This window comes from Silurus meridionalis, chromosome 14, assembly GCF_014805685.1.
Source record: "Silurus meridionalis isolate SWU-2019-XX chromosome 14, ASM1480568v1, whole genome shotgun sequence".
NCBI lineage: Eukaryota > Metazoa > Chordata > Actinopteri > Siluriformes > Siluridae > Silurus > Silurus meridionalis.
In genome coordinates this window covers 16,465,254-16,490,892 of record NC_060897.1, presented here as the reverse complement: position 1 = coordinate 16,490,892, position 25,639 = coordinate 16,465,254, and the positions used below count along the sequence as shown (strand labels likewise).

General features: G+C 39.5%; 1 protein-coding gene across 2 annotated transcripts in view; it reads right to left on the bottom strand.

The window, feature by feature from the left end:
* Nucleotides 1–19,704, bottom strand: part of LOC124397063 (ras-related protein Rab-26-like) — a 111,596-nt gene extending 91,892 nt beyond the window's left edge. The window contains exons 1-3 of one of the 2 annotated variants that reach the window (XM_046866519.1): nucleotides 19,386–19,704; nucleotides 18,765–19,237; nucleotides 5,156–5,266 (exon numbers count right to left, since the gene is read on the bottom strand). In XM_046866519.1, the coding sequence (XP_046722475.1) occupies nucleotides 5,156–5,266; nucleotides 18,765–18,941 (288 nt within the window). In that variant the 5' untranslated portion in view covers nucleotides 18,942–19,237; nucleotides 19,386–19,704. Of the gene's footprint in view, nucleotides 1–5,155; nucleotides 5,267–18,764; nucleotides 19,262–19,385 lie in introns of those variants that run through there. The other variant, XM_046866520.1, reaches the window with a different exon arrangement.
* Between the last annotated feature and the right edge of the window lie 5,935 nt (nucleotides 19,705–25,639).

The following is a 25,639-nucleotide window of genomic DNA, read 5'->3' as shown; positions in this document are numbered from 1 at the left end:
GACTCCAGTGGAAAGAGTGGACAGTTTCTGGTACCTGGGTGTTCACATCACACAGGACCTGTCTTGGTCCTGTCACATCAACACCCTGGTGAAGAAGGCCCGGCATCTGAGACGCTTAAGGGACTTTAAACTACCCTCTCAGGTGCTTAAGACTTTTTACACTTGCACTATTGAGAGTGTTCTGACGGGTAGCATCACTTCCTGGTTCGGGAACAGCACCATGCAGGACAGACGAGCCCTCCAGAGGGTGGTGCGTTCAGCTGAACGTACCATCCACACCGAGCTCCTGACCTGCAGGACATCTACAGCATGCGGTGCAGGACCAGAGCCAGGAAAATCGTGAAGGACCTCAGCCATCCCAACAATGGACTCTTTTCTCTGTTGCGTTCGGGGAAACGCTTCCGCTCCCTGAAAGCGACCACAGAGAGAATGAGGAGGAGCTTCTTCCCGCAGGCCATTCGGAGTTTAAACCAGGAAACATCCAGGATCTAAGAACTGGCCCACTCTTTCCATCATCACACTTTTTTCCCCTGCACAATCACACTTTTCGTGCTACGGCACATTATACACTGGACCTGCACAGCACAGTGCACTTTACTTTTCATATTTTCATTTTCTTTTTCATATTTATTTCATATTTCTTATATTCTTTTTTTTATACCACACCATTCCGCACAAGGACACTTTACACCACACCTTACTGCACATGGACACTTATGGACAATCAAAAACATGCCTAACATTCCGCTGGGACACTTTACACCACACCTTACTGCACATGGACACTTATGGACAATCAAAAACATGCCTAACTCGTTTAATGTTTACTGTTGTTTACTGGTTAACTGCACACTGCCATAAAATATTTTCCGTGTATGTGTATATATAAGTATATATGTAATGTATGTATATATACATATATATTTAGATATCCTGATATCTTTATTTATCTGCCTTTTCTTACTATATTTTTCTTTAAATTTTGTTATTATATTTATATTTTTATCCCCCTTTTTTTACCCTTTTTTTTATTTCCTCATGCCGGACCGTCGTTAAAAGCATTTCACTGCATGTCGTACCCTGTATGTATGTGTATGTGACAAATAAAATTTGATTTGATTGGATTGATTTGAAAATTGCATCGTAGGGTGTAAAAAAGTAAGTGATACAATTGTCAGTCAATGATTGCCAAAGGTGACTGATAACTGGATGACTGTATATTTCACATAATGCTACAAACATACTTTATTATGAATTAAAGAAAGCAAGCATCTGATTATGTATAGTACAGTTAAATCATTCATCCAATTTAGGGTCAGTGCCAGATGAAATGCCAGTCCACTTCATGCACAAAAACTGTACATCTTTATAATAATATAGACTTATGAGCAATTTGGATTAGTCAGTTACTACTATTGTCATGGTTTTGGAAGGTGGGAGAAAACCAAAGAGCTCCAAGAAAACCCTGTTCAAACATCGGATTACAGTGAGGAAAATAAGTACAGTGGAACCCGGTTATCTCGCCCTCGGTTATCTCGCCAACCCTATTAAGTCGACGTTTTTGAAGTGGAACCGCCAAATTCTTGCTTTTTCTAAGCATTTTTTATCGGTTATGTCGACTTTTTCTATGTCGCCGAACCCTAATATCTCGAACACAAGGGGGGGAAATTTTTCCATTTAACGTCGGTTATCTCGGTGCAGCCGCAGAAGAACTCGCGGAAGTGGCGGAAAAATCAAGCCTTACAGCTGCTACAGGTGTTGTATTGTATACTGGTGTTAGGCGTGGTGCGGAGGCGGAAGCCGGAGTAACGGCAAACAGAAACTTTATTTAACAAAGGCAGAGCCAACACAAAATAACCGCGTAGATCGGGATAATCCGGCAAACGGCAGTCCAATAATAACATCAACGGTGCGTTATCGAGGAAGCGCGGCACAGAGGAAGCGACGGGGAAGCGTCAAAAGTCCGAGGTGCGCTGGGGAAGGAAAACGCAGCCGTGGAGTGAGCGAGGAGTCCGGGATGAGACGGTATGTAGCGGGTGCAGCATACACACGACCACGCATGAACACATATAATAACGGACCCGAGTGGGTGAGTGAGCGGTTAGTATGGGAGCCGGGAGTGAGTGAGTAACGCGCTTCAGCTGTGCATGATTTGCGCTGCGAGCTTGGTAGCGCGCGGAGGCAATGACAGCCTCTGAAGGGGGCGTGGCAGGTGGATTCTTGACAACTGGTGAATCTCTGCTGTTAGTGCACATATGCCTTTTGTTGTTAAATGTTATGCGATGAACGGGAGGCGAAAGCCGCGCTTGGCGGCGCGGAACGTGTGATGACCATCCAAAAGCATAGAATGAACATCGGCAGGATCGGGGGGGAATCCGTGGTGCGCTTTGGAAAGAAAAGAGCAGCCGTTGAGAGAGTGCCGGTGGTAAGGCACGTATCGGGATACGCATGCGCGATAACAGAGACCGCCGTGAACCAACATATACCAACAATAACGGACAGTGAGAGTGTGGAAGTTTAAATAGGAGCTGGTGATGATGCTAAACGAGCACCATATGTGTGCGATTGAAGCGGAGCTTCAGAGAAAGCGGCCGAAAAGGCACATGCCACGCTGAAGGGGGCCGAAGGGGGCGTGGCAGGTGGATTCCTGACAGATAAACATGTACTGTATGTATTTTTATAGCATGCCTTCATCAAACAAATCGCGGCAACGCTGTTGTGTAAAAAAAACCTTCAAAAACACGTGCATGCACATTCTCATTTATTAACGCACATCATGTACATAAAGAAATTTCAAGCAAGTTAATAAATTGCCGCTATTTTGATTTTCGTTTATCTTGAACATCGGTTACCTCGATGCTTTTTGGCGACCCCCTAGGACATCGACATAACCGGGTTCCACTGTATTTGATCACCCTGCTATTTTGCAAGTTCTCCCACTTAGAAATCATGGAGGGGTCTGAAATTGTCATCGTAGGTGCATGTCCACTGTGAGAGACATAATCTAAAAAAAAAAAAAATCCAGAAATCACAATATATGATTTTTTAACTATTTATTTGTATGATACAGCTGCAAATACGTATTTGAACACCTGAGAAAGTAAATGTTAATATTTGGTACAGTAGCCTTTGTTTGCAATTACAGAGGTCAAACATTTCCTGTAGTTTTTCACCAGGTTTGCACACACTGCAGGAGGGATTTTGGCCCACTCCTCCACACAGAGCTTCTCTAGATCAGTCAGGTTTCAGGCCTGTCACTAAAAAACACAGAGTTTGAGCTCCCTCCAAAGATTCTCTATTGGGTTTAGGTCTGGAGACTGGCTAGGCCACACCAGAACCTTGATATGCTTCTTACAGAGCCACTCCTTGGTTATCCTGGCTGTGTGCTTCGGGTCATTGTCATGTTGGAAGACCCAGCCTCGACCCATCTTCAATGCTCTAACTGAGGGAAGGAGGTTGTTCCCCAAAATCTCGCAATACATGGCCCCGGTCATCCTCTCCTTAATACAGAGCAGTCGACCTGCCCTATGTGCAGAAAAACACCCCCAAAGCATGATGCTACCACCCCCATGCTTCACAGTAGGGATGGTGTTCTTGGGATGGTACTCATCATTCTTCTTCCTCCAAACACGTTTAGTGGAATTATGACCCAAAAGTTCTATTTTGGTCTCATCTGACCACATGACTTTCTCCCATGACTCCTCTGGATCATCCAAATGGTCATTGGCAAACTTAAGATGTGCCTGGACATGTGCTGGTTTAAGCAGGGGAACCTTCCGTGCCATGCATGATTTCAAACCATGACGTCTTAGTGTATTACCAACAGTAACCTTGGAAAAGGTGGTCCCAGCTCTTTTCAGGTCATTGACCAGCTCCTCCCGTGTAGTTCTGGGCTGATTTCTCACCTTCCTTAGGATCATTGAGACCCCACGGTGAGATCTTGCATGGAGCCCCAGTCCGAGGAGATTGACAGTCATGTTTAGCTTCTTCCATTTTCTAATGATTGCTCCAACAGTGGACCTTTTTCACCAAGCTGCTTGGCAATTTCCCGTAGCCCTTTCCAGCCTTGTGGAGGTGTACAATTTTGTTTCTAGTGTCTTTGGACAGCTCTTTAGTCTTGGCCATGTTAGTAGTTGGATTCTTACTGATTGTATGGGGTGGACAGGTGCCTTTATGCAGCTAACGACCTCAAACAGGTGCATCTAATTTAGGATAATAAATCTAGTGGAGGTGGACATTTTAAAGGCAGACTAACAGGTCTTTGAGGGTCAGAATTCTAGCTGATAGACAGGTGTTTAAATACTTATTTGCAGCTGTATCATACAAATAAATAGTTAAAAAATCATATATTGTGATTTCTGGATTTTTTTTTTTTAGATTATGTCTCTCACAGTGGACATGCACCTACGATGACAATTTTAGACCCCTCCCTGATTTCTAAGTGGGAGAACTTGCAAAATAGCAGGGTGTTCAAATACTTATTTTCCTCACTGTACATATACACAATGGCATCACAGAAACATTAGAAACAATATCCTGGTGTGTTGTCTTTCAAACAATGCTAAAATAACTATAAACATTTTTTTTTAAAACCACAATTACCAAATCAAAGAACATGTTTTTATTTGTATTGTTCTTGTTAAACAATAAAAATAATGATTTAAGGCTGTTTAAAAATACCATAACATTTCCCTAACCATAAAACCTTTTTGGGTTTTTTGTTTTTTTTTACTGCTTCAGTGTTGTCATCAATATTATTGACAGAGACTCTGTTTCTTGAATTGTTATACAGGCCAATAGCTTTAAACATCTAGAGAAGCTCTCAATCAATGTATGTCAGTTTAATTAAAAAATCAATACCTGAAGTCTCCTGAATACCCTCTTAATAAATCAGCCTACTACAAATCTCTAATGAGCCCCATGAGGTCTGGCCTCAATAAATGTCAGATTTAACGCCAATGGAATAGTTATAATAGTTTCCAAGTTTAATAGTCTGTCCTACTAATTACTGAAATATATAATATAATATTAATTTTATAATCTTTATTAGCTGTCATGCAAAACAGGAATATAATACATTTTTATTAAATTTGTCAATACCAAGAGATTTTATGGTGAAATTTCAAGGGACTGTGTCTGTGTATGTCACACTCACCCTGAAGTCAATCCCCACAGTAGAAATAAAACTGCCAGCCAGAAATGCTCCATCCTTGAAACGTACTAGCAGACAGGTCTTCCCTACTCCTGAGTCACCTACCAGCATCACCTGGAGCAAAGAAAACTCATTAGTACTCTGCATGTGTGCACACTCTCTCACACACACACTCACACTCACACACACACACACACACACACACACACACACACATAGACAAATATGTGTATACTTAGTGGACACATGACCAAAAGATTGGTATATGGTTATTGAACATCCCATTCCATATTTAATTAATTTGCTTTTCTTATAACACCCACTCTTCTGGGAAGATATTCCACTAGATTTTTGTAAGATTTGTGCTCATTTAGCGACAATGGCACTAGTAAAGTCTAGTAAACTACTCTACTAGTAATCTACTAGTAAAGTAAATGTAAATTACGAAGGCCTGGGGTGCAGCCAGTGTTCCAATTCATCCTAAAGATGTTCAATACAATTCTATCACACTGTAAAATGTATTTAACTTTAATAATAATAACAATACTAATACAATACAATAATCTTTATTTCTCTCTCCCTTTTTGTTAAGTTAAACATCAAGCTCCTGAGGTACCAGTGATCAGTGCTCCTGGTTATTTCTTCTTTCTAGATCTTCCTGATTCATCCTGACACTCTACCTCTGGATGGAGTTTTCTTCAATTTGAGAATTGAGAATTGCTCCAATTGAACAGCCTAAAGATTCATGAAGGCCAACTTGGACCATGGATCATGGATAATGATAGGGATATTTTTGACTGTAATTAATAAACAGTTCACTGAACAGCACAACTCAACAATGATAAAAGTATAATAAATGGACATTTGGTGCCAACCAGATGAGGATTGGACAAATAATAAAAATTTGTTATAACATATATCTCGGTAAAGCTGCTTTATCCCAAATATTGGTAAAAGTGCTATACAAATAAAACTAAAATTGTAATTCAATATGATTGAGGTCAGCCGTTTAGCAGGCAATTTAATATCTTCTACTCCAATCCATTCTTTACAAACTTGATTTGGGGGTGGGGGGTTGTTTGTTTTTTTTAATTCAAGCTTAATTATACTGTCAACACAAAAGATTGAATGAAAACCTTTTCAAAATAATTTTTTGAAAGCAAATTTTCCATCTGTATTTATTCAGTATGTGCATCATTTATTGGATTATGAAGAGAAATGAGGGGCAGTGTAAAACATATCATCTTGCTGATTTGGTTGGGCATAAGCCAGGTTTTCTTTTTCTTACTCAGTCAGAAATAAACTTGTCAACACTGAGGTGGCTCAACATGGGGTGTAACATTTAAAAATGTAGGACTGCACTGGTGTTTTTCCAACACACTTTGATTCATATAATTGTGCTTGTGTTACCAGTTGTCAAGACTCACATTTTGTACAGATGTAAAATGAAAATGGCAATCATAACAGACATAAACATCTCTGCAGTTGCATAATCTGAATTATACATGAGCTTATAGAGAGTGCCTTTGTCATACATCTTGTCAGGAAGCCAATTATTGACATGAAATATAATTTCTCATGTTATGTACTAATATATATATATATATATATATATATATATATATATATATATATATATATATATATATATATATATATATCTCACACTTACTGTCCACTTAGTAACATCTATACACCTGCAAATGCATGTAGTTATCTAATTAGACAATCATGTTGCAACACAATTTAAAAAATACAGATAGAGGTAAAGAGAATTTAACATTCACATTAAACAAGAAGAATAGTATGATCTCATTATTCTAATTGTGGCATGGATGCTGTACCCAATAGACTAGTTCACATTTTTCACAACCTGCAAATCTCCTATGATTTTGACACACAACAGTATCTGGAGGTTACACTGAATGGTCAGTGTGTGTTCGTGTCTGTCAAACAACCTTTGGTGATAAAAAGGAAAAAAAGAACCTGCTTTGAAATCACACCACTTTACCTCATTTTAGAGCTACCTCTTTTTATAATGGCATCATTTGTTCCTAGGCTACCACCAGGGCCAATATGCCTTCCATGTCTGCACCAGCAGTTTAATAATAAGGCCTATTGTTTGCTTTATAATCACTGAAAAACTTATGAAAATGCCTAAAAAATGCAATCATCATTCAGAAATGTTAGCTTATTCACAACCTATAAGTATATAGTATAAGTATAACCACCACCCAGAGTGCTGCCTTTTCCTTTATATGCATTCACTCTTTGACTGCTATTTTTTTTGCTATCCCACAATGTACAATGCATGTGTTAGGGCTGGAAATAAATTTCCATCAGAAAAGAATGCCTTCTGTTAACAATGCTAGCAAAATTTGAATGGTCTAGTCAACACAAGGCCAACTGTAATTACACAGCTTAACAAAGATTTAGTATTAGACAGAGGAAAATTTAGAAAAGGGGTTATATTTGGAATATCAATACTGTATGAACACCTCACTATATAAAGGTATCTATATTAAGGATGGAACCTGAATACATTTTTGAGGAGTTTATGTCTTACTTGCATATGAAAATATAATACACACACACACACACACACACACACACATGCAAAGAGCTTGAAGCATGTGTGGCCTCTCTCACTAAATTTAAATACACGTTAAAAAAAACAACCTGAATGTGCATGAATCACAATTTAATAATGTAGGGAATACCTAAAATCATTAGGTTTCTTGATTATATACACTATGATATACCTATTGCTCAAACCAAGCTTATGTTTTGGACATGACTGCATACAGTAGTTATCCCTTCTTGCTTTTGTCATTGATGTTTGACTACGGACTTTTTTATTATTACTAACTTCTTAGTATTCATCTGCTCTCTCCTATATTATCAAATGCATTTGGATAGTAATAGTGACATTATGAGAATTGATGACAGACAACAGCTCAGGTAGCTTTGTATTACTTTTTTCTTTTAGCAGATGCAGCATGCTGCAGGCAATGATATAATTAAACTTATTAGGTTAGCCAGGCACAGCATGATAAGAAGCGAATAAGCAAGTGTGAGTGGTCTCATCATATTTATTTAACAAAATGTCTTCTCCGTCTGCTTGCTCTAACCATATTGACGGTTCATTTCTTGCACTCAATCCTGTTCTTACATCTTACCTTTTCTAATTCTTTATTTTCTTCATTTTTAATATTCTTTTATTTTTGTCATTTCCTCTCATTTTCATATCCTTTTTTTCTTAAAGCATAACAATTCTCTCTCAAGGTGTAAGATTGCAATCTTACATATTGTATAAAGGTATGTTTCTATTCATAGGAAACTAATTCACTTTTAATTTCTTTTCTTTTCTTTTTTTTTTTACTTTTTTCTCTCCTTCCAGCTGCTCATATTTTCAAATATCAACATGAGTCTCAGAAAATACTTTGACCCAGCTTAAACTGCTAAAATTCTGAAACTGTACAAATGTCTATTTGACTCTATTTATTTGAAGCTCAATATCCTTACAGTACTGCATGCTGCAGTTCTCAAAGCAAATCGTAGCTCTCAAACCACTTTGCAGCTCTTAAAGCACATCACAGCTCTCAAAGCACAACACATGCCTTAGATCTACAAAGCCCTAGTGTTATTAATTGTTTATGCTGCCATGTGCATTTCATTCAATTCAATATCTGGTCTCTGCATATGTATTGTACAGTATTTGGAAGTTTAGGAGATAAAGTGTTGGCAAAAACAACTTTCAATGGTTGAACAGAAGCTGCTGTGTAGAGAAGAAGGCTGGGGAAAAATAAGAAATAAGGGCAGTCTCCAAAGCCAAACTCAAGTTCAAAGTTAACAGGGCAGCATCACAAACCAGTGTCAATCTCTGGCATCTACAGCCTGACAGGAAGGCCAATGTTCTTGCCAAGCTAATGCCAGAGGTTGATTGGTTTAGGGTAATAAGGATTTTGGGGTCTTATCTGGGTTAGGCCTGTTATGTTGTCTGTTCTCCACCACGTGTCCCATTGTTCCCTTATGCTGTCCTCCTCCTGATTATTAGTTAACTATTACTACTTGTGTTAAATCTTTCTGTGTATTTTTTTATAGTGCTTTTTAACAATGGACATTGTCTGAAAGCAGTTTTATACAAATAAAGTATGTCTGTGACTCCAGTGCTGTTTATAACTTGAACTGTATGTTTTTTGTCTGTTCGGCTTTGGGATTCTGTTTGCTATAATAAATATTTTTTGTAAAATTCAAGGTTTTGAGAAGATTTTTAGGTTTTCTTCTCTCGTTTTGTTTCCATAGACTTTAAAAAGTATTTAAAATGTATTTTCTTTTTTCCTGTTCCCTTATTTTTGGACTTAACTTAGACAGGATCCCAAGCCAAGGCCAGCTCACATGAGATTCAGACAGGTGACCTTTCAAACCAGGTCAAGAAATAAGTGGCCTAGGTAGCCTCCCAAGGCAAGATCATGCCAGAAGCCAATTAAATGACCACCCAAGCCAAGCTCATGTTAGAGGCTAACATGGAGGCCTACCAATCCAAGCTCAAATCACAAGCCAACAAGTCTTTCAAGCCATGGTTAAGTTATACACTGAGAGGTTGGCCTCCCAAACCAGGCATACTGATGAGGCCAACAGGATGGCCTTCCAAACTATGCTGAAGTCAGTGGCTGATAGGTTGACACATCCCAGATGACAAAGGGAGAGCTTGTTGTATGTTTTAAACACTGAAAAGGAAAGTAAACATAAAAGCATGACTCTGACAGAATATCGCCTGTCTTTCCTTGCTTCCACCCTGAGACAGAAAGCTCACCACACTGGTGCTGAAACCCTGTACTAGGAAAAGAGTCACACAGTCACATGAGACCGTCTCTAGGTTATTTATGTAAACCTAGTTTCCTGAGGGAACAAGACGCTGCGTCGCAACGCTTTGGGAACGCCTCACGTTGTCCACGCTCTGAACTACGTGTAAAATCTGGCCAATAGGACCTCGCGAACAACCAGGAGCTACAAAATGGCTGCGCGGTTGTAGCGATATTAGCTTCTGCAAAAAAGAGCAGGTAAGAGCCGCAGGGATGCAGAAAGTGTGGCCCGGGGACGCAGCATCTCGTTCCCTCTGGGAACTGGGGGTTACATACAAAACCAAGAGAGACCAGAGGACTCATAAGATGATGAGAGAACATCCACTACCCACCTGCAGACAAACAGTTGCTCCAACTTTCTCCATGGACTCCTCAGCGCAGACAGTTTTGCTTCTCCTGGTCGGGGGATAGGAACGGAGGAGTGCATTCTGCAGCAGGACAGGTCATGAGGGAGCCGTTGGCATCTTGGGTATGGTAACTAGAGGAATGCACTGGCCTGCTGCACTGTCGGGGACCGACAGGCTCTGTCGGTCCCCGACCCTCTTCAGGAAAGAAATTGTCAGGAGGAAAACGGTCTTCAAAGACAGATACCTAAGGGCCACTTCAGCCAGGGGCTCGAAAGGGGGCTCCGGTAGAGCTGCCAACACAACGGCCAAGTCCCAGACAGGCACTCTGGGTCGCGTCCAGGGCCTCAGCCCTCAGGGTGCCACGGACGAAATGTGTCACAAGATGGTGCCTACCCAGCGACTGCCCCACAGGCGGGGTAATATAAGCCACGATAGTGGACACGTAAACCTTCAGGGTGAAAAAAGACAACCCCATAGCAAACTGTTCCTGCAAGAATTCCAGAACTGAACCAACCGGGCAGTTAACTGGGTCTGACCTGTGGTGCTCAAACCACGTAGTAAACAGACGCCACAGAAGCAAATTGGAGACCCCCCTGGTGGTTGATATTATGGACCAACACATGGTGGCCTCTTAGGTCTAGGTGGAAATGTTTCAGACACAGAAACACAGCCATCATCTCCAGGCAGTTTACGTGAGAGGTGCAGCCCGCTCAACCCCCTGAAGCTCTAAACTTTCTTTCGGCTTCTCCTGTTAGGGGTCGCCACAGCGGATCCTCCGCATGTTTGATTTGGCACATGTTTTATGCTGGATGCCCTTCCTAACGCAACCCTCCCCAATTTATCTGGGCTTGGGACCGGCACTTAGAGTGGCTGGGGATGGTTCGCTGACCGGGTATCGAACCCGGGTCGCAGCGGTGAGAGAGCTGCATCTTAACCACTAGATCACCAGGGGACCCTCTGAAGCTCTGATCGAGCCAATATCAACCAGTCGTTGATATAGTTCAGAATGGGGATGCCCCGAAGCCGCATTCATGCATTTTGTGAAGGTGCGGGGTGAGAGTGCTAGGCCAAACTGGAGGACCCAGTATTAATAAGCTTTACCCCCAAAAGCAAACCTCAGGAACCTCCTGTGTGCAGGAAAGACGGCTATGTGGAAGTATGCGTCCTTCAGATCTTTCATGACAAATCAGTCCTTGGACTTGATCTGAGACACAACCTCTTTGAGAGTGAGCATCCTGAACCTGAGCCTTATGAGTGTGTTTCAAGGAGCGCAGATTTAGGATCGGACGCAACCCGCCTTCCTTCTTCGAAACAACAAAGTAAGGGAACCTCTTAAGGGAACCAGCCCCTCGAGGCTTAGGGCCTCCCTACGGGGACCATTTGGCAATGCTCTCTTTCTGGGATCAGCAGCACAGCCCGATCCCTGTCAGGGAGATCTGACAGGGTGAGCTACAGATGCTTTTCTGTGGCTACAAGGGCTGCCATGGATCAGCCAACAGCCACGCTGTGTTTGGTGGCCCTAAGGGTTAGGTCGGCCGCAGGACGCAACTCCTTAATGTCCTTAGCCCCAGAGCTAAGTCCTTTGTCCAACTCTCCGCATGCGCATAGCCATGCATGCTCTCTGGGAGCGAAGCATACGCTTAACCATGCGGCTACAATGCAAACAATCGACTCCCTCGAGAGCCGATTAAGCATGCTTCATTCCCAAACAAAGAAAACAATGCATCGATCATGCGTATCCTTCCCTGTAATGAAACGGGGGCAAGGATGAACACACAGATTATATATTTTTTGTTTGCTAGCCATGCTTGCATAGAAATCACACACAAAGCGCTTGCCTGAACAAGCAGAAGCTAATGACGTCACCACCGCGCAGCAATTTTGTAGCGTGATGCGTTCCCAAAGCGTTGCAACGCAGCTTGAATTCCCAAATGGGGAGGTGGTAAAAGTACACACATTCTTTACTTAAGTAGAAGTACAGATACTCATGTTTTAAATTACTTGGGTAAAAGTTGAAGTACTAATTATACTTTTTTACTAAGAGAAAGTAAAGAAGTTTGGGCTCTGACGTACTTAAGTATTTATTATTACCTGTTATAGTGTCACGCTGGTAAGTGGACCTCACATCATATTAATATTAGGGCTGTCAATAAATTAAAATATTTAAATATTTGAATAAATGTATGTTGTGCTGAAGGTTTTAATTTCGCCTTTTTTATAATTACTTATTTATTTATATATTTTTTTATAAAAACGGTCAAACAGAAATACACGCTGAATAGATATTGCGTTATTAAAATTTTGTGCCCTTAAAAAAAAAATTGCGTTTGAATTTTGACAGCCTAATATATATATTAATACAAAACAAATTAAAAATGTTGTTACATAATTAATGTGACCAGGCTAAACATCCACATATAGAACACAAGCAGAAAAAAGATGATGATGATGATCAAGAATGTCTCTGTTCTCAGTCATGTTACATCACTGACTCCCTCTGTCTCCTCTACGTTAGCTTTACTTCTGCACCGGTGGATTGAAAAAGACGCGCAATGACAGAAAATCGTTTGATGGGCTGAAATCGGCACGCAGTGAAAATAAAAAATATTGACCTTTCAGCAAATCAATGAATTAAAACAAAAAAAAAGTAACAAGCCTGTTTTAAAAATGTAAGAAGTAGAAAGTACAGATATTTGTGTAAAAAATTAATCAGTAAAAAGTTAAAATAATACATAGTAAAGGAAAGTACTGATGACAAAGAAATCTACTTAAGAACAGTAACGTAGTATTTATATTTCGTTACTTCCCACCTGTGCATGAAACATAAAGTCTTTATCACAAAGCCATCATAAAGGTCTAGTGGATAACACCAAGGCCTCTTCCAGGTGCTTGCAAGCAGGATCAGCATTTCCAGGCACTGCTCCAAGCTTAGGTGGAGGACCAGAAGGCATTTCTGAGAATGCTGAAAAAGCAGAGTGCTCCAGCAACAACTCCAACAGCCAACACCCACACTCAATAGGATGTGGCAACAGAGCGCAGGCTCTCCTCGAGCTGTATGAGGACACAGCCACAACGAGGCATTCAACATAGGAAAGAACACTTGAACTTCCACTTCTCTCCAGGGAATCCCAGCTCATGGCCCAGCAGCTCCTGCCTGACTGCATGCTAGATTACGCTGATCTGGGCGATACTGTTCAGCACAGACAGTGATCTGTGAGGCTGGCCAGTCCATTGTGTTCACACTGCTGCTTTGGGATGCCTGGCAGAAGTGGCTGTTGGAGAAGGAGTGCAGTGGTGATAAGCTAAGTGACCTGTTCATGCTGGACTCAGAATGAGGGTGTTGGAGAGGGTCTTTTGCCAGCACCAACAGGTCCAGCTGGCTGAAGATCATTAGGCAGTGTATCCAGGGACGGACAACACCTCTGTCTTTCCCATGCCCTCTCTCATTCTTGTTCCCTCTCTCTTAGTCCTTCTGCCTCTACCTCTTATTGAATGGTGTCCCAATGTCGCAATTTTCTCCACCCCCTCATCCTAACTTTAATGTGTCTGTTTTCTTTTGGCAGATATACACAAATATTTATTAGTGGCGATCACGATTTGATTCAGGGAAACAAAACATAACATCAAGTCAGTGGTTAGTTAGCATGTCAGCTTTTATTGATGTAATTATTAGTTTAGTTTTTTAGTAATTTCTTGCAATTTCCTAAATATTTTTGTATTTTATTTTTTGTATTTTATTTTTTTTATTTCCATTTATTGTATTTTATAATTTCCGTTAGCTGCTTTCTCTTTTTTCTTTTTTGAGTCTAGATGCCGTAGCTGGAGTTAGCACCTCCCAGAGTCTGTCATTAGAGCCCTCACAGTGGGGCAAATAGGTGATGACTCTGCTGAGGCTCACCCATTAAAGCACCACTTTTCTCTGCATCGCATGTCTAACAGGTTTGCTTTCCTGAGTGAAGCAGCCACTGAGAAACCTAAAAGAGCTCTGGATATGGGAGACTCTATTGTAAGGCATGTAAAATTAGCTAGGGTTTTAGGACCACCAGTAGTATAGTTTAAGTATATACCAGTATCTATAGCAGTCAGACAGTCAATTATCGAAGATAGTCAATTATTATGTGTAAATAAACAAATGATTAGTTTTCTGATGTAGTGTGCTCTGGCCACATTCCAAATGCATGTAGTCGCTGAACTGCTGAACTGATGCTCCAAAATCAATCTGGATTTTATAGAATATTGGAGCAAAACCCGGCCTGTTAAGAAAAATGGTATCCTTTCCACTTGGAAAAGTGCTGCTCTCATTACTTGAATTATAACTCATAGTTTTAGAACAGGACTAGTTAACCAATGAAAATCCAGAGCCAAGGCCAGGGAACATACAAGTAGGCTAAACCAACGATCTGCTAGCTGCACTGAGTTGTCACTCAGGGTCCACCATATTGAGACTGTTCCCTGATCAAAACCAAAATGTAAAAATCTTTGAAAATGTTAAATATTATTTTAATTAACATATAACTAGATAAGACTGAATGCCAAATGTGCTGATTATAAATTAATTTTATTACTGATCAGAAGTTTAATGTACTGTGTTTAACAGAAACATGGACAAACTCCAACAAATATTCTGCACTAAATAACGCTAGTACTCCTGGGTATTGTTACATACACCAGGTGGTGTTGCAGTTATTTATAATAACAATTTAAACATTAAAAACTTCAAGCCAAAAAACTGAACCCCATAACATTAGACCAATGAAATTTCCGAATGGAAATGAAAAAATGCACCTCACCTGTGTTCTGAGCTGCACAGAATCAGTGTGTTTTTTTAAATGCACAACGATGCCATAAGATAAACTCCAGAGAGAAATAGTTGTGAAAGAAAGGAGGAAGACAGTGAACAATGACTTGCTTGGTAGGCTACTGTTTAGATACAAGCCATTGTAACGCGTTGAGTCTGGGTCATGGGAGAGCTCGCTAACTCCAGTTGCAACAGAAATCATATAAGCACAGACAGGTTTCCAAAACTCGTGCTTTTTTATTTTTTTTGGCAACAGCGTTACGGGTTAGTCAAAGAAACTTGGTCTTGCACACACGCAGTAATACTGGAAAATGCAGTGCCAGGCTATTCCCAAAATACTGCTATGCTCCTAAAGGAAGCGCAACATATTTCACCCGTTACACCGTGTGTAACGTGTCTTTCGTTAAAGCCTGTGTAAAGTTCATTAGTTTCAGTGTAGACACCTGTGGCTTATAGACAGGTGCGGCTTATTTATGTTCAAAATAAAAATATTTGTAAAATTCAGTGGGTGCGCCTTTATAGTCCGGAAATTACGGTAATGTATGTAGCTTCCAAAAATAAGTTTAACCAGTCAATTTCATTCATTATTATTTATAATACCCCAGGGCCCTATACTAATTTTCTTGTCGAATTTGCACATTTAATTTAAACCTAGCTACTTTAGACTAAGAATTAATTGTCTGTGATTTTAGTATTCATTCATCAGGAAGACCCTCTAAAAACAGCAGTTGAATTTATTGTAGATTAAGTAGGAATAAATCAAAATGTAATATTACCAATTTATAGTATCTGAGCTTCCACTTGGGTCATGGGCAGGCACCTCCCCAAATTGATAAGAAGCAGTAATGGTGACCTGCCCGAAACCCAAGACCAAAAAAGGCTGGCTGTCTATTATCATAGGTTTGTTCGTAATTTCTCAGATTTCACCAGCCCTCTGAGTGATCTTGCCATAAAGGGAACATCAAATCCAGCTCAGTGGACAGATTGTGCCAGTAGGCTTTCATTTAGGTAAAAGCTGCACTATGTGGTGGACCACTCTTTCATTCCTCTGACTTTTCTTTCCCTTTTGTTTTACAGACAAATGCGTTGTACAGGTGGCTGAGGACAGGGTTGTCCTAAGTGAAGGGAGGAGTATCACATGCTGTACATCAGCCATAAGCTTTTTCTGTGTGAGAACTGGAACAGCAATATCAAAAAGGAATGCCTGGCAATTAAATGGGCTGTCTTCAACCTTCAATTCTATCTACTCGGACGAGCCATCACTTTCTGTTCAGACCATGCTCCACTCTAATGGTTCAATAGCATGAAAAATATCACCATGTGGAATTGGTGACACAGGTGGCTGTGGATGATTTTCTTTCACATCGATTGCGGGGGATGTCAGCTACAAGCCTGAGTTGGGCAGTGAGTTGGGTAGTAGGAATACATGGCAGCGGGCAAGTGAGTGAGTGCCGGGTTGTGAATATGTTTTAAGAATTATACACCTGTATATGATTTACCTAATGAATATTCTTGGTTGCAGTAGATTAGGAAAGGGATAAAAAAAAGTGGAGAGAAAAGAGCCTTGGGAGAGGGAGAGAGATGCCAAACTGAGTGTGTACTTATTCTTTACAGGATAAAGCATTTTCTTATGACGTTGTCACCTGTCTCTCCTTTCTTCCACCTTTAGCCAGCAAGCTCTCCATACAAACCTTATAATTCCTGAAGCTGCCACGTAAGTACTTCATTTAAAGCATGTATTCTTACATGTTTTCCAGGGCTGCATTTTTAGCATTAAATGAATTAAACGTATGTAATCTGACTCATGTAAATGCTAATTCCTTTTATGTTCTTGAGACAGTATTTCAGTAAATGTGAGAATGTCTCCAGTTGTTTTGCATCATTCACCTTTGTCTGAAAAACAATAGTGCTGTTCACCTTCAAGAAACTGTGAACCTGACTATGCAAGTAATAATCAAGTGTGTATTATGTTAAACAGCCACTTAATGTTTTAATGTGGATTTACTTCTCTCAGTGGATTTACAGTATAATTTTGTCAATTGTAACAATTTCCACAAAGCTAATGTTGAATCAATAATTTATTTTTACATAAAATAGGTCGTGTTAAATAAATGCATGTATAAAATTTATTTGAAAATGTTTCAGCATTGCAGTCAGTTGAGCCACAGTAAAAAACACATACTTGTATATCAGAATTTGAACATTCAAGAATGTGAAAATAAACCACATGTATTGCTTTTTCAGACCACATTGACTGTCTGTATTACAGTTTTTAATGATGATTCCTGAACTTTTGCATTTATGATTAGTTTATTTAATGATTTGGTATCGAGAACACCTTCATACACAGTATATGCATACAAAAAAGAATCAAATGACAAAGACACTTAAAAGACAGGGTAAATTAATGTCCATATAGAGTGGCTATATTTGCCAATTGTAAATTGTAATTGAAAAGAATAAAACAGCTAGAAGTAATGCTGTAGCAAATGTGTTTTTTTCTTTTTATAGATTTGATGGTTTTGTTCCATCGAACTTTGGATAATAGATAATGCATGTGTTTTTTTATTCTGATTTATGAAATAAGATTAAAAGTGTACTACTTACACCAGCTGTTTCGAAACAGAAGGGAGATATGTGTACACATTAGCATTTAGTGCACTTAAATTACCCAAGCCCTTTTCTAGGAGCCAAAAGCATTCTGTTGCTTTGCCAACTAATAATATGGTAATGGGGTTTGCTTTTTGACTCATTGTGCTCACTGTGAACTATTTTTAATTGTGCATTAATAAGCTCTTATTTTTTGTGAAAATTCTGTGTATATATAAAATTCTTTACCTGTAACTGTTTTAAGCCATTTCCACTGTTGCAAATGATGCTGCCTATTGACACAGCTGCAGTATGTGCTGTTTGCACTCTGCAGGATCTGGCAATGCACCCAGCAGCCACAGTCAATTACACATTGCCCTAAAGATCACTTATCTCATTTCTGCATCTGTTCACAACATGTGTAGCAAACATTGTGTGCACACAGGTGTGTGCTTATCTTTAAACTAAACACTGACTGTAGCTGATAAGTGTATAAATTGTTTTAGACAAGCTGCAGTTTTGACCAATCAAATATGCTGCAAAATTCAAAGCAAGGCAGACTTTATGCGACTAAATACAAATCAAGATTTAAAATGTAAAACAATGTAAAATTATATAAAAATGTTAGATCATGCAGGAAGCTGATCATGCAGATATTTATGTAAAAGTTTTACTCTTTTAAAAGAATTGTCATGGTCCATAATAATAATAATAATAATAATAATAATAATAATAATAATAATAATAATCATTATTATTATTATTAATTATTATTATTATCTTATAGTATTAGTAAGAACCTACAAAAAAAGGAAGTAAATGAGAAAACATGACTATCAAAGAACCCTTTTTCAGGGGTTACTCAAAAGTTCTTCTGAACAAGCCTGTTGTGTAAAAGAAACCTGTTGGTTCCATATACAACTTCTGAGGTTTCCTCTAAGGGACAAATCAAAGATCAAATGGTGAAAATTGTTTATTTCTTAGCCTGGGTTATATAGTTCATGGTTGCTCACCTTAAACGCGACGTCGTAGAATTCACTACTGCTGACAGATGCCCGGCTCGGATGCACCACTCCATTAGCCTGAACTCCTGTCACCAGGCCACTTTTGCCGGATCGGTTGTTGTTGTCTTTGGCGGTAGAGGGACTCGCACAGCCGCTTTTGCCCTTTTGAGCCTTTTTCCTCGACATTGCGCGAGAAGCTTCGACTTCAGAGACAGCCGCGCTCTTCTAAAGATCTTCTCCTAATCTCCTCGGTAGACCTTTCGTTTCTCTTATCAGCTCGTATAATGTTCACCTCCGCCTAATTTCAACTGTGTCTTGGAAATGCAAAACGAAGTTTCACACACTTTTGTACTGATGAGTGGTGAGTGTAGTTATATCAATCAGTATCAAATACTGTTGTTCGTGCAGTTATCCGCTTTCTAACCCCAATCTGCCTGATTCCTCCGTTCTAGATGCAGCTAGCTGTCCTGGTGCTTTGACAGCTGAGATACACGGACGCAGTCACATTTCACACCATGAGAGAGAGAGAGAGAGAGAGAGAGAGAGAGAGAGCTTGATATAATATAGTCGGTTTAAAGGAACAGTAGCGTATTTTTTTTTATGCATAATTAGGCTAAAATGATTACTTACTTATAGGCCTAGGCACACTGCTTACCACTTGGACAACAAATAACAAAATATGCAGTCTATACAAACACCAAAATGTTTACTATTTAAAAATCTTTATAATCTTATGATTGCCAAATCGAATATTTAGAGAATGTAAGTGCAATATTTGGTCTCCCTATAGTCTACATACTGTATATCCAGAAGCCTAGATATTATGGTTTCATGGGTGAAGCTATACATAATGTAGTCCTTTATACTAGATTCCCAGATTGGAATTTGACAACTACCACCTTTGCACGCGAAAATCTGGACCTGTGGAGCTTTCCGTGGTACTGAACGCTGCATGCCAAGAGAAAGGACTGGGTTGCCAAATTGGACTGTTTCCACCAGCACATGCATCAAAGAAATCATCTCATGTGTTTATAATAACACCAACGTTATTTCAACCAGTGCCTGAACAATAAACACACAATCTTATCTTAAATATATTTAGAAATGAGAAATATATTTTTTATTAAAAAAATAAAAATACTGTAACCAGGAATAAAGCATATTTTGTACCTTTGCATTAAATAATTTTTTTTTTATTATAGATACAGAGAAACGAATTAAATTCTAAATCTGGAACAAGGTTTATACTTTATAAACTTTCACTTTTTAGTCCGCACTGATCAATAAAGCTATTCACAGCACCCAGTTTCCCTACTTACCGCAACTCCTGATATGATACTGATCTGAATTTTTTAGCCATAAAATATGTGCTAAAGAGGGACAATATTTTTTAACTATATGTGTTTCATCCTCAAGCTGTATTACAAAATTTGCATAGGATGACTTTGGATGTGATAGCATTAAAATTTTTGCGCTTGAAATAGGAGACCCAAACATCATTTCAGTGAAGATATGGTTAACATGGGTTGCAGTACTAGATCTTGAGTGGTCTGTTATAGAACATCAACTCTACTGAACACATTTTGAATGACTGCATTCTAGGCCCCCTTACCGTAGAGCAATATCTTTTTCTTTTTTGTCGTCTTCTTCTGCTGGCTGCTCATTTTAGGAGCCACTACAGCAGATCATCCATCACCATACTACCCTGTCTTCAACACCTGCCTCTTTTAATCCAACTACCTGCATGTTTTCCCTCACCACATCCATTAATTCTCTTCCTTGGCCTTCCTCTTATCCTCCTCCTGGCAGTTCCATCCTCAGCATTCTTCTACCCCATATACCTCATGTTCCTCCTCTGCACATGTCCAAACCATCTTAATATAGCCCCCCTCACCTTTTATCCAAAACGTCCTACATGTGTGGAAAATACCCTAAATCCCTTGTGGCTGAATGAGCACAAATCTTCACAAACATACCTCAAAACCTAGTGGAACATCTTTCTAGAAGAGTTGAGATCATTATAAAAGCAAATGGGAACTAAATGTGAAATGGGATATATAAAGAGCATATAGTATGAATCTTATGGTTAGGTGTCCATGTTAGATTATTGTACAGTTTCACATCCCAATCTTTAATTAGTCTATAAGTAAGGATGGTAGTGGTGTGTTCATGTTTCTTTGGCCACTTTATGATAATGACAGTAATGATTAATTAAATGTCACCATTGGTATCTTTGAATACAAATTTTAAAAAAGTTAGAAAAAATTATCCAATCTGAAGACAATTGAGTGAGTAGTTGTCTTGCTTCACACCTCTAGGGTTTGATCACACCTGCTTGACTGAATCCTGACCAATTTTAAATATTCTTATTTTGTTTGATTTGTTTTGAATTCTTCCACTGTACAGAAACATAGTGATGTGTGGATAAGCTAGTCTAAATGATCCTCAAGTGTGAGTGTGTGAATGGTGTCCTGCGTTGGATTGGCACCCCATCCAGGGTGTAGTACTGCCTTATGCCCAGTGTTCCTGGTATATGGCTTTGAATTCACCCTGACCACTAAAACAAAACAGTTACTGATAAAGAATATACCTGTATGTGCTAGCACTTTACTAAAAAAAAAACAGTCAAATACAAAGTCTTTGTATTACAGTGTTTCATGTAGGTTACAATAAAAGGTTTATTGGTATTGACCACAGATTGGTGTTGATTTTTTTTCTCTCACATTCCCTCAATTAACCACAAGAGGGAAGAAAAGTTTCATTTTCTCAGATGTACCCTCTAAAAGGGAATATGAATGACCATAATAAAAACATTTTTATAACTACAAAATGTATTAAATGTTTCACTTACATTTAATCAATTAAACAATGCTAACAATGTATACAGTGTAAGTGGAAAAGCTAAATCTTAATTATAGACTCATAATTTACGTGAAAATAACAGCAACAGCAATAACTAATTATTATAATAATTTATAATCTTCTTCTTCTTCTTCTTCTTCTTCTTCTTCTTCTTCTTCTTCGGCTGCTCCCATTAGGGGTTGCCACAGCGGATCATCCATTTCCATACCACCCTGTCCTCTACATCTGCATCTTTCACACCAACTACCTCCTCCTTGGCCTTCCTCTTTTCCTCCTTCCTGGTGGCTCCATCCTCAGCATTATCCTACCAATATAACTTATGTCCCTATGCACATGTCCAAACCATTTCAATCTAGCCTCCCTCACCTTGTCTACAAAACGTCCAACATGCGCCGTCCCTCTAATAAACTCATTTCTAATCTTGTCCATCCACGTCACTCCCAACGAAAACCTCAACATCTTCAGCTCTGCTACCTCAAGCTCCACCTCCTGTCTTTTACTCAATGCCACTGTCTCTAATCCAAGGATGGGCAAACTTTTTGACTCACGGGCCACAATGGGTTCTAAAATTTGAGAGGGGCCGGGTCATACATATATATGTATGTAATTCCTTCTGTCCTTCTCTATACTTCTCCATCAACATTCTTAAAGCAAATAATGCATCTGTGGTGCTCTTCCTCGGCATGAAACCATACTGTTGCTCACAGATGGTCACCTCTTCTCTCAGCCTGGCTTCTACTACTATTTCCCATAACTTCATGGTGTGACTGATCAACTTAATTCCCCTGTAGTTACTGCAGGTCTGTACATCTCCCTTATGCTTAAAGATTGGTACCAGCACACTCCTTCTCCATTCCTCAGGCATCCTCTCACCTTCCAAAATCTTGTTAAACAATCTGGATAAAAACTCCACTGCCATCTCTCCTAAACACCTCCATGCTTCTACCGGTATGTCATTTGGTCCAACAAACTTTCCACTCTTCATCCTTTTATTCGCTGCTCTCACTTCCTCCTTACTAATCCTATCCACTTCCTGCTTTACTAACTCCACATCATCCAACCTTCGCTCTCTCTCATTTTCCTCGTTCATCAGCTGCTCAAAATACTCCCTCCACCTTCTCAACACACTTTCCTCACTAGTCAACACATTTCATCTCCATCCTTTATTGATCTAACTTGCAACACATCCTTCCCAGCTCGGTCCCTCTGCCTGGCCAATCGCTACAAATCATTTTCTCCTTCCTTAGTGTTCAACCTCTCATTCAGCTCCTCGTATGCCTTTTCCTTGGCTTTCGCCACATCCCTCTTAACCTGCTGTTGCATCTCCTTGTACTCCTGCCTACTTTTCTCATCACCCTGTCGATCCCACTTCTGTTTTGTTAACCTCTTTCCTCTTTTTGCTCTCCTGCACTTCCTCATTCCACCACTATGTCTCTTTGTCTTCCTTTCTATTTCCAGATGTCACACCAAGTACTTTCCTACCTGCCTCCCTCTTCACTCCTGCAGTAGTTTCCCAATCATCTAACACCTCTTCACCACCACCGAGCCCCTGTCTGACCTCTTCCCTGAACCTCACACTACACTCTTTCTCCTTCAGTTTCCACCATCTTATTCTTCCATCAGTCCTCACTCTTCTCCTCTTCTTCTTTGCCTCCATAACCATCCAACAGACCACTATCCGATGCTGTCTAGCTACACTGTCCCCTGCCAAAACTTTACAGTCTCCAATCTTCTTCAGGTTGCATCTCCTACATAGAACATAATCCACCTGTGTGCACCTTCCTCCACTCTTATACGTCACCCTATGATCCTCCTTCTTCTTAAAATAAGTGTTCACCACTGTCATTTCCATCCTTTTAGCAAAATCTACCACCATCTGCCCTTCCACATTCCTTTCCTTTAGCCCATACCTACCCATAACCTCCTCATCACCTCTGTTCTCTTCACCTACATGCCCATTAAAGTCTGCACCAATCACCAATCGTTCATTTATAAGTACACCATCTACCACTTCATCTAATTCACTCCAGAATTTTTCCTTCTCATCCATCTCACAGCCGACTTGTGGAGCATAGGCACTGATGACATTTATCATCATCCCTTCAACTTCCAGCTTCACGTTCATCACCCTATCAGAAACTCTCTTCACCTCCACTTCACTCTTACTGTACTCTTTCTTCAGAATCACCCCTACACCATTTTCTTTCCATCCACACCATAATAGAACAGTTTAAACCCACCTCCAATGTTCCTGTCCTTACTCCATTTCCACTTGGTCTCCTGAACACACAACATATCTACCTTTCTCCTCTCCATCATATCAGCTACCTCTCTCCCTTTACCAGTCATAGTGCCAACATTTAAAGTACCAACCCAAACCTCCACTCTCCTACACTTGTAATTTCCCTGCCGTCTCTGTAGACATCTTCCTCCTCTCCTTTTTCTCCTTCGGCCAACAGTAGCCCAATTTCTACCGGTACCCTGTTGGCTAACGATACCTGTGGCGGTCGTTGTTAACCCGGGCCTCAACTGATCTGTTATGAATTTCTTAATTGTGACCCACATAGAAAATACTGCAGAAATTGTATGTATTTGTAAATGTAATGTAAATGAGGACAGAATACCATGGTTATGCCATAAGACAACACTTCCAATTAGCCGCTGCACAAAGCCACTTATCTGTTTCTGCATCTGAATCATACTGTCTGCTAATTACCACTTGTTTACAAACTCACCCTAAACCTTTTGTTTCTTGTTCATCTTGCCATGGTTATTGTCTGTTCATGCATCTGTTTGTTTCTTTGTTCTTTTTGTGTTTGGTTTGATTGGAATTATTTTGCACTTGTGTGTTTTATTAAATTAGTTATGCACCTGCTTCCCCTTTCATTGCAGGACACAAAGCAACAACAAAATTCTTAATCCAGCTTCAGTACTGCACAAACACCAAGCTGTCTCCCCCTTGTCGGTCTTGCTTCTATAACTTAATTTCTCCATAGATATAAAAATACATGAATAAAGTATCTGAATCATTAAACCAAACCAATAATGCCCTTCTGAGAAATATCTTCAATTAAAAACTCTAACAAAAAAACATTAAAGCACAGCTAGAATTTTATACATCAGCAACAGCAAATTTCAGGAAACACAGTACATGGAGACTGGGGACTGCACAAACAAGATTTACTGTAGTATTAACTGACATTGTAACTTTAGTAGGAGTAACTGACGATTTATGCACTATATTCTGTACACACACATACAATAATGGGGCAAGATGTGCAACAGGTTAGATCGATCAGTAGACTGGAGGGACTATGACTGTAAAGTACTGGGAAATGGATGTCATGCTAGTCCCACCACTTAATCTCTTGTAGGGATGGTAAGTAAGTGAAACGTTCCAGAGGACCATGGCTGGTAGATAACTTAGAAGGCACTGTAAAGGGGATAGATTTGTTTAATTTGTACATTTATGGTAAATTTTGTTATTTTGTGCTTTCTGTTATTTTACATAGCAAAGGATAAGAACTTTTATTTTTATTAATTATTTTAATGTTATTAGTACAAAAAAGATGATAAGTGGATAAGGCTGCCATTACCATATAGGTACCATTATCATAGTACCATTTAATCAATGGATGCATGAAAATTATTTGCCTATGCTCCTCCATCAACCAAGCAACAGCACATGATTTTGACATTTGAATATTTTTATAAATAATTATTTACACAGCCTGATTCTCTAGGGCAGGGGTCACCAACCTTTTTGACTAAAATCTACTTCTTGGGTACCGATTAATGTGAAGGGCTACCAGTTTGATACACAGTTTTCAGTTTGATCTGAAATAACAAATTTGCTCAATTTACCTTTTATTATATGCTATTATTAATAAGTAATGATATTCATCTATGTGAAGACACTGATCATGTTAATGATTTCTCATAATAATTATCAAAAATGATTTAACAAAGTAGGAAACAGCTATTCTTAGAAAAGGCCTGCGGGCACCATGTTGGTGACACTT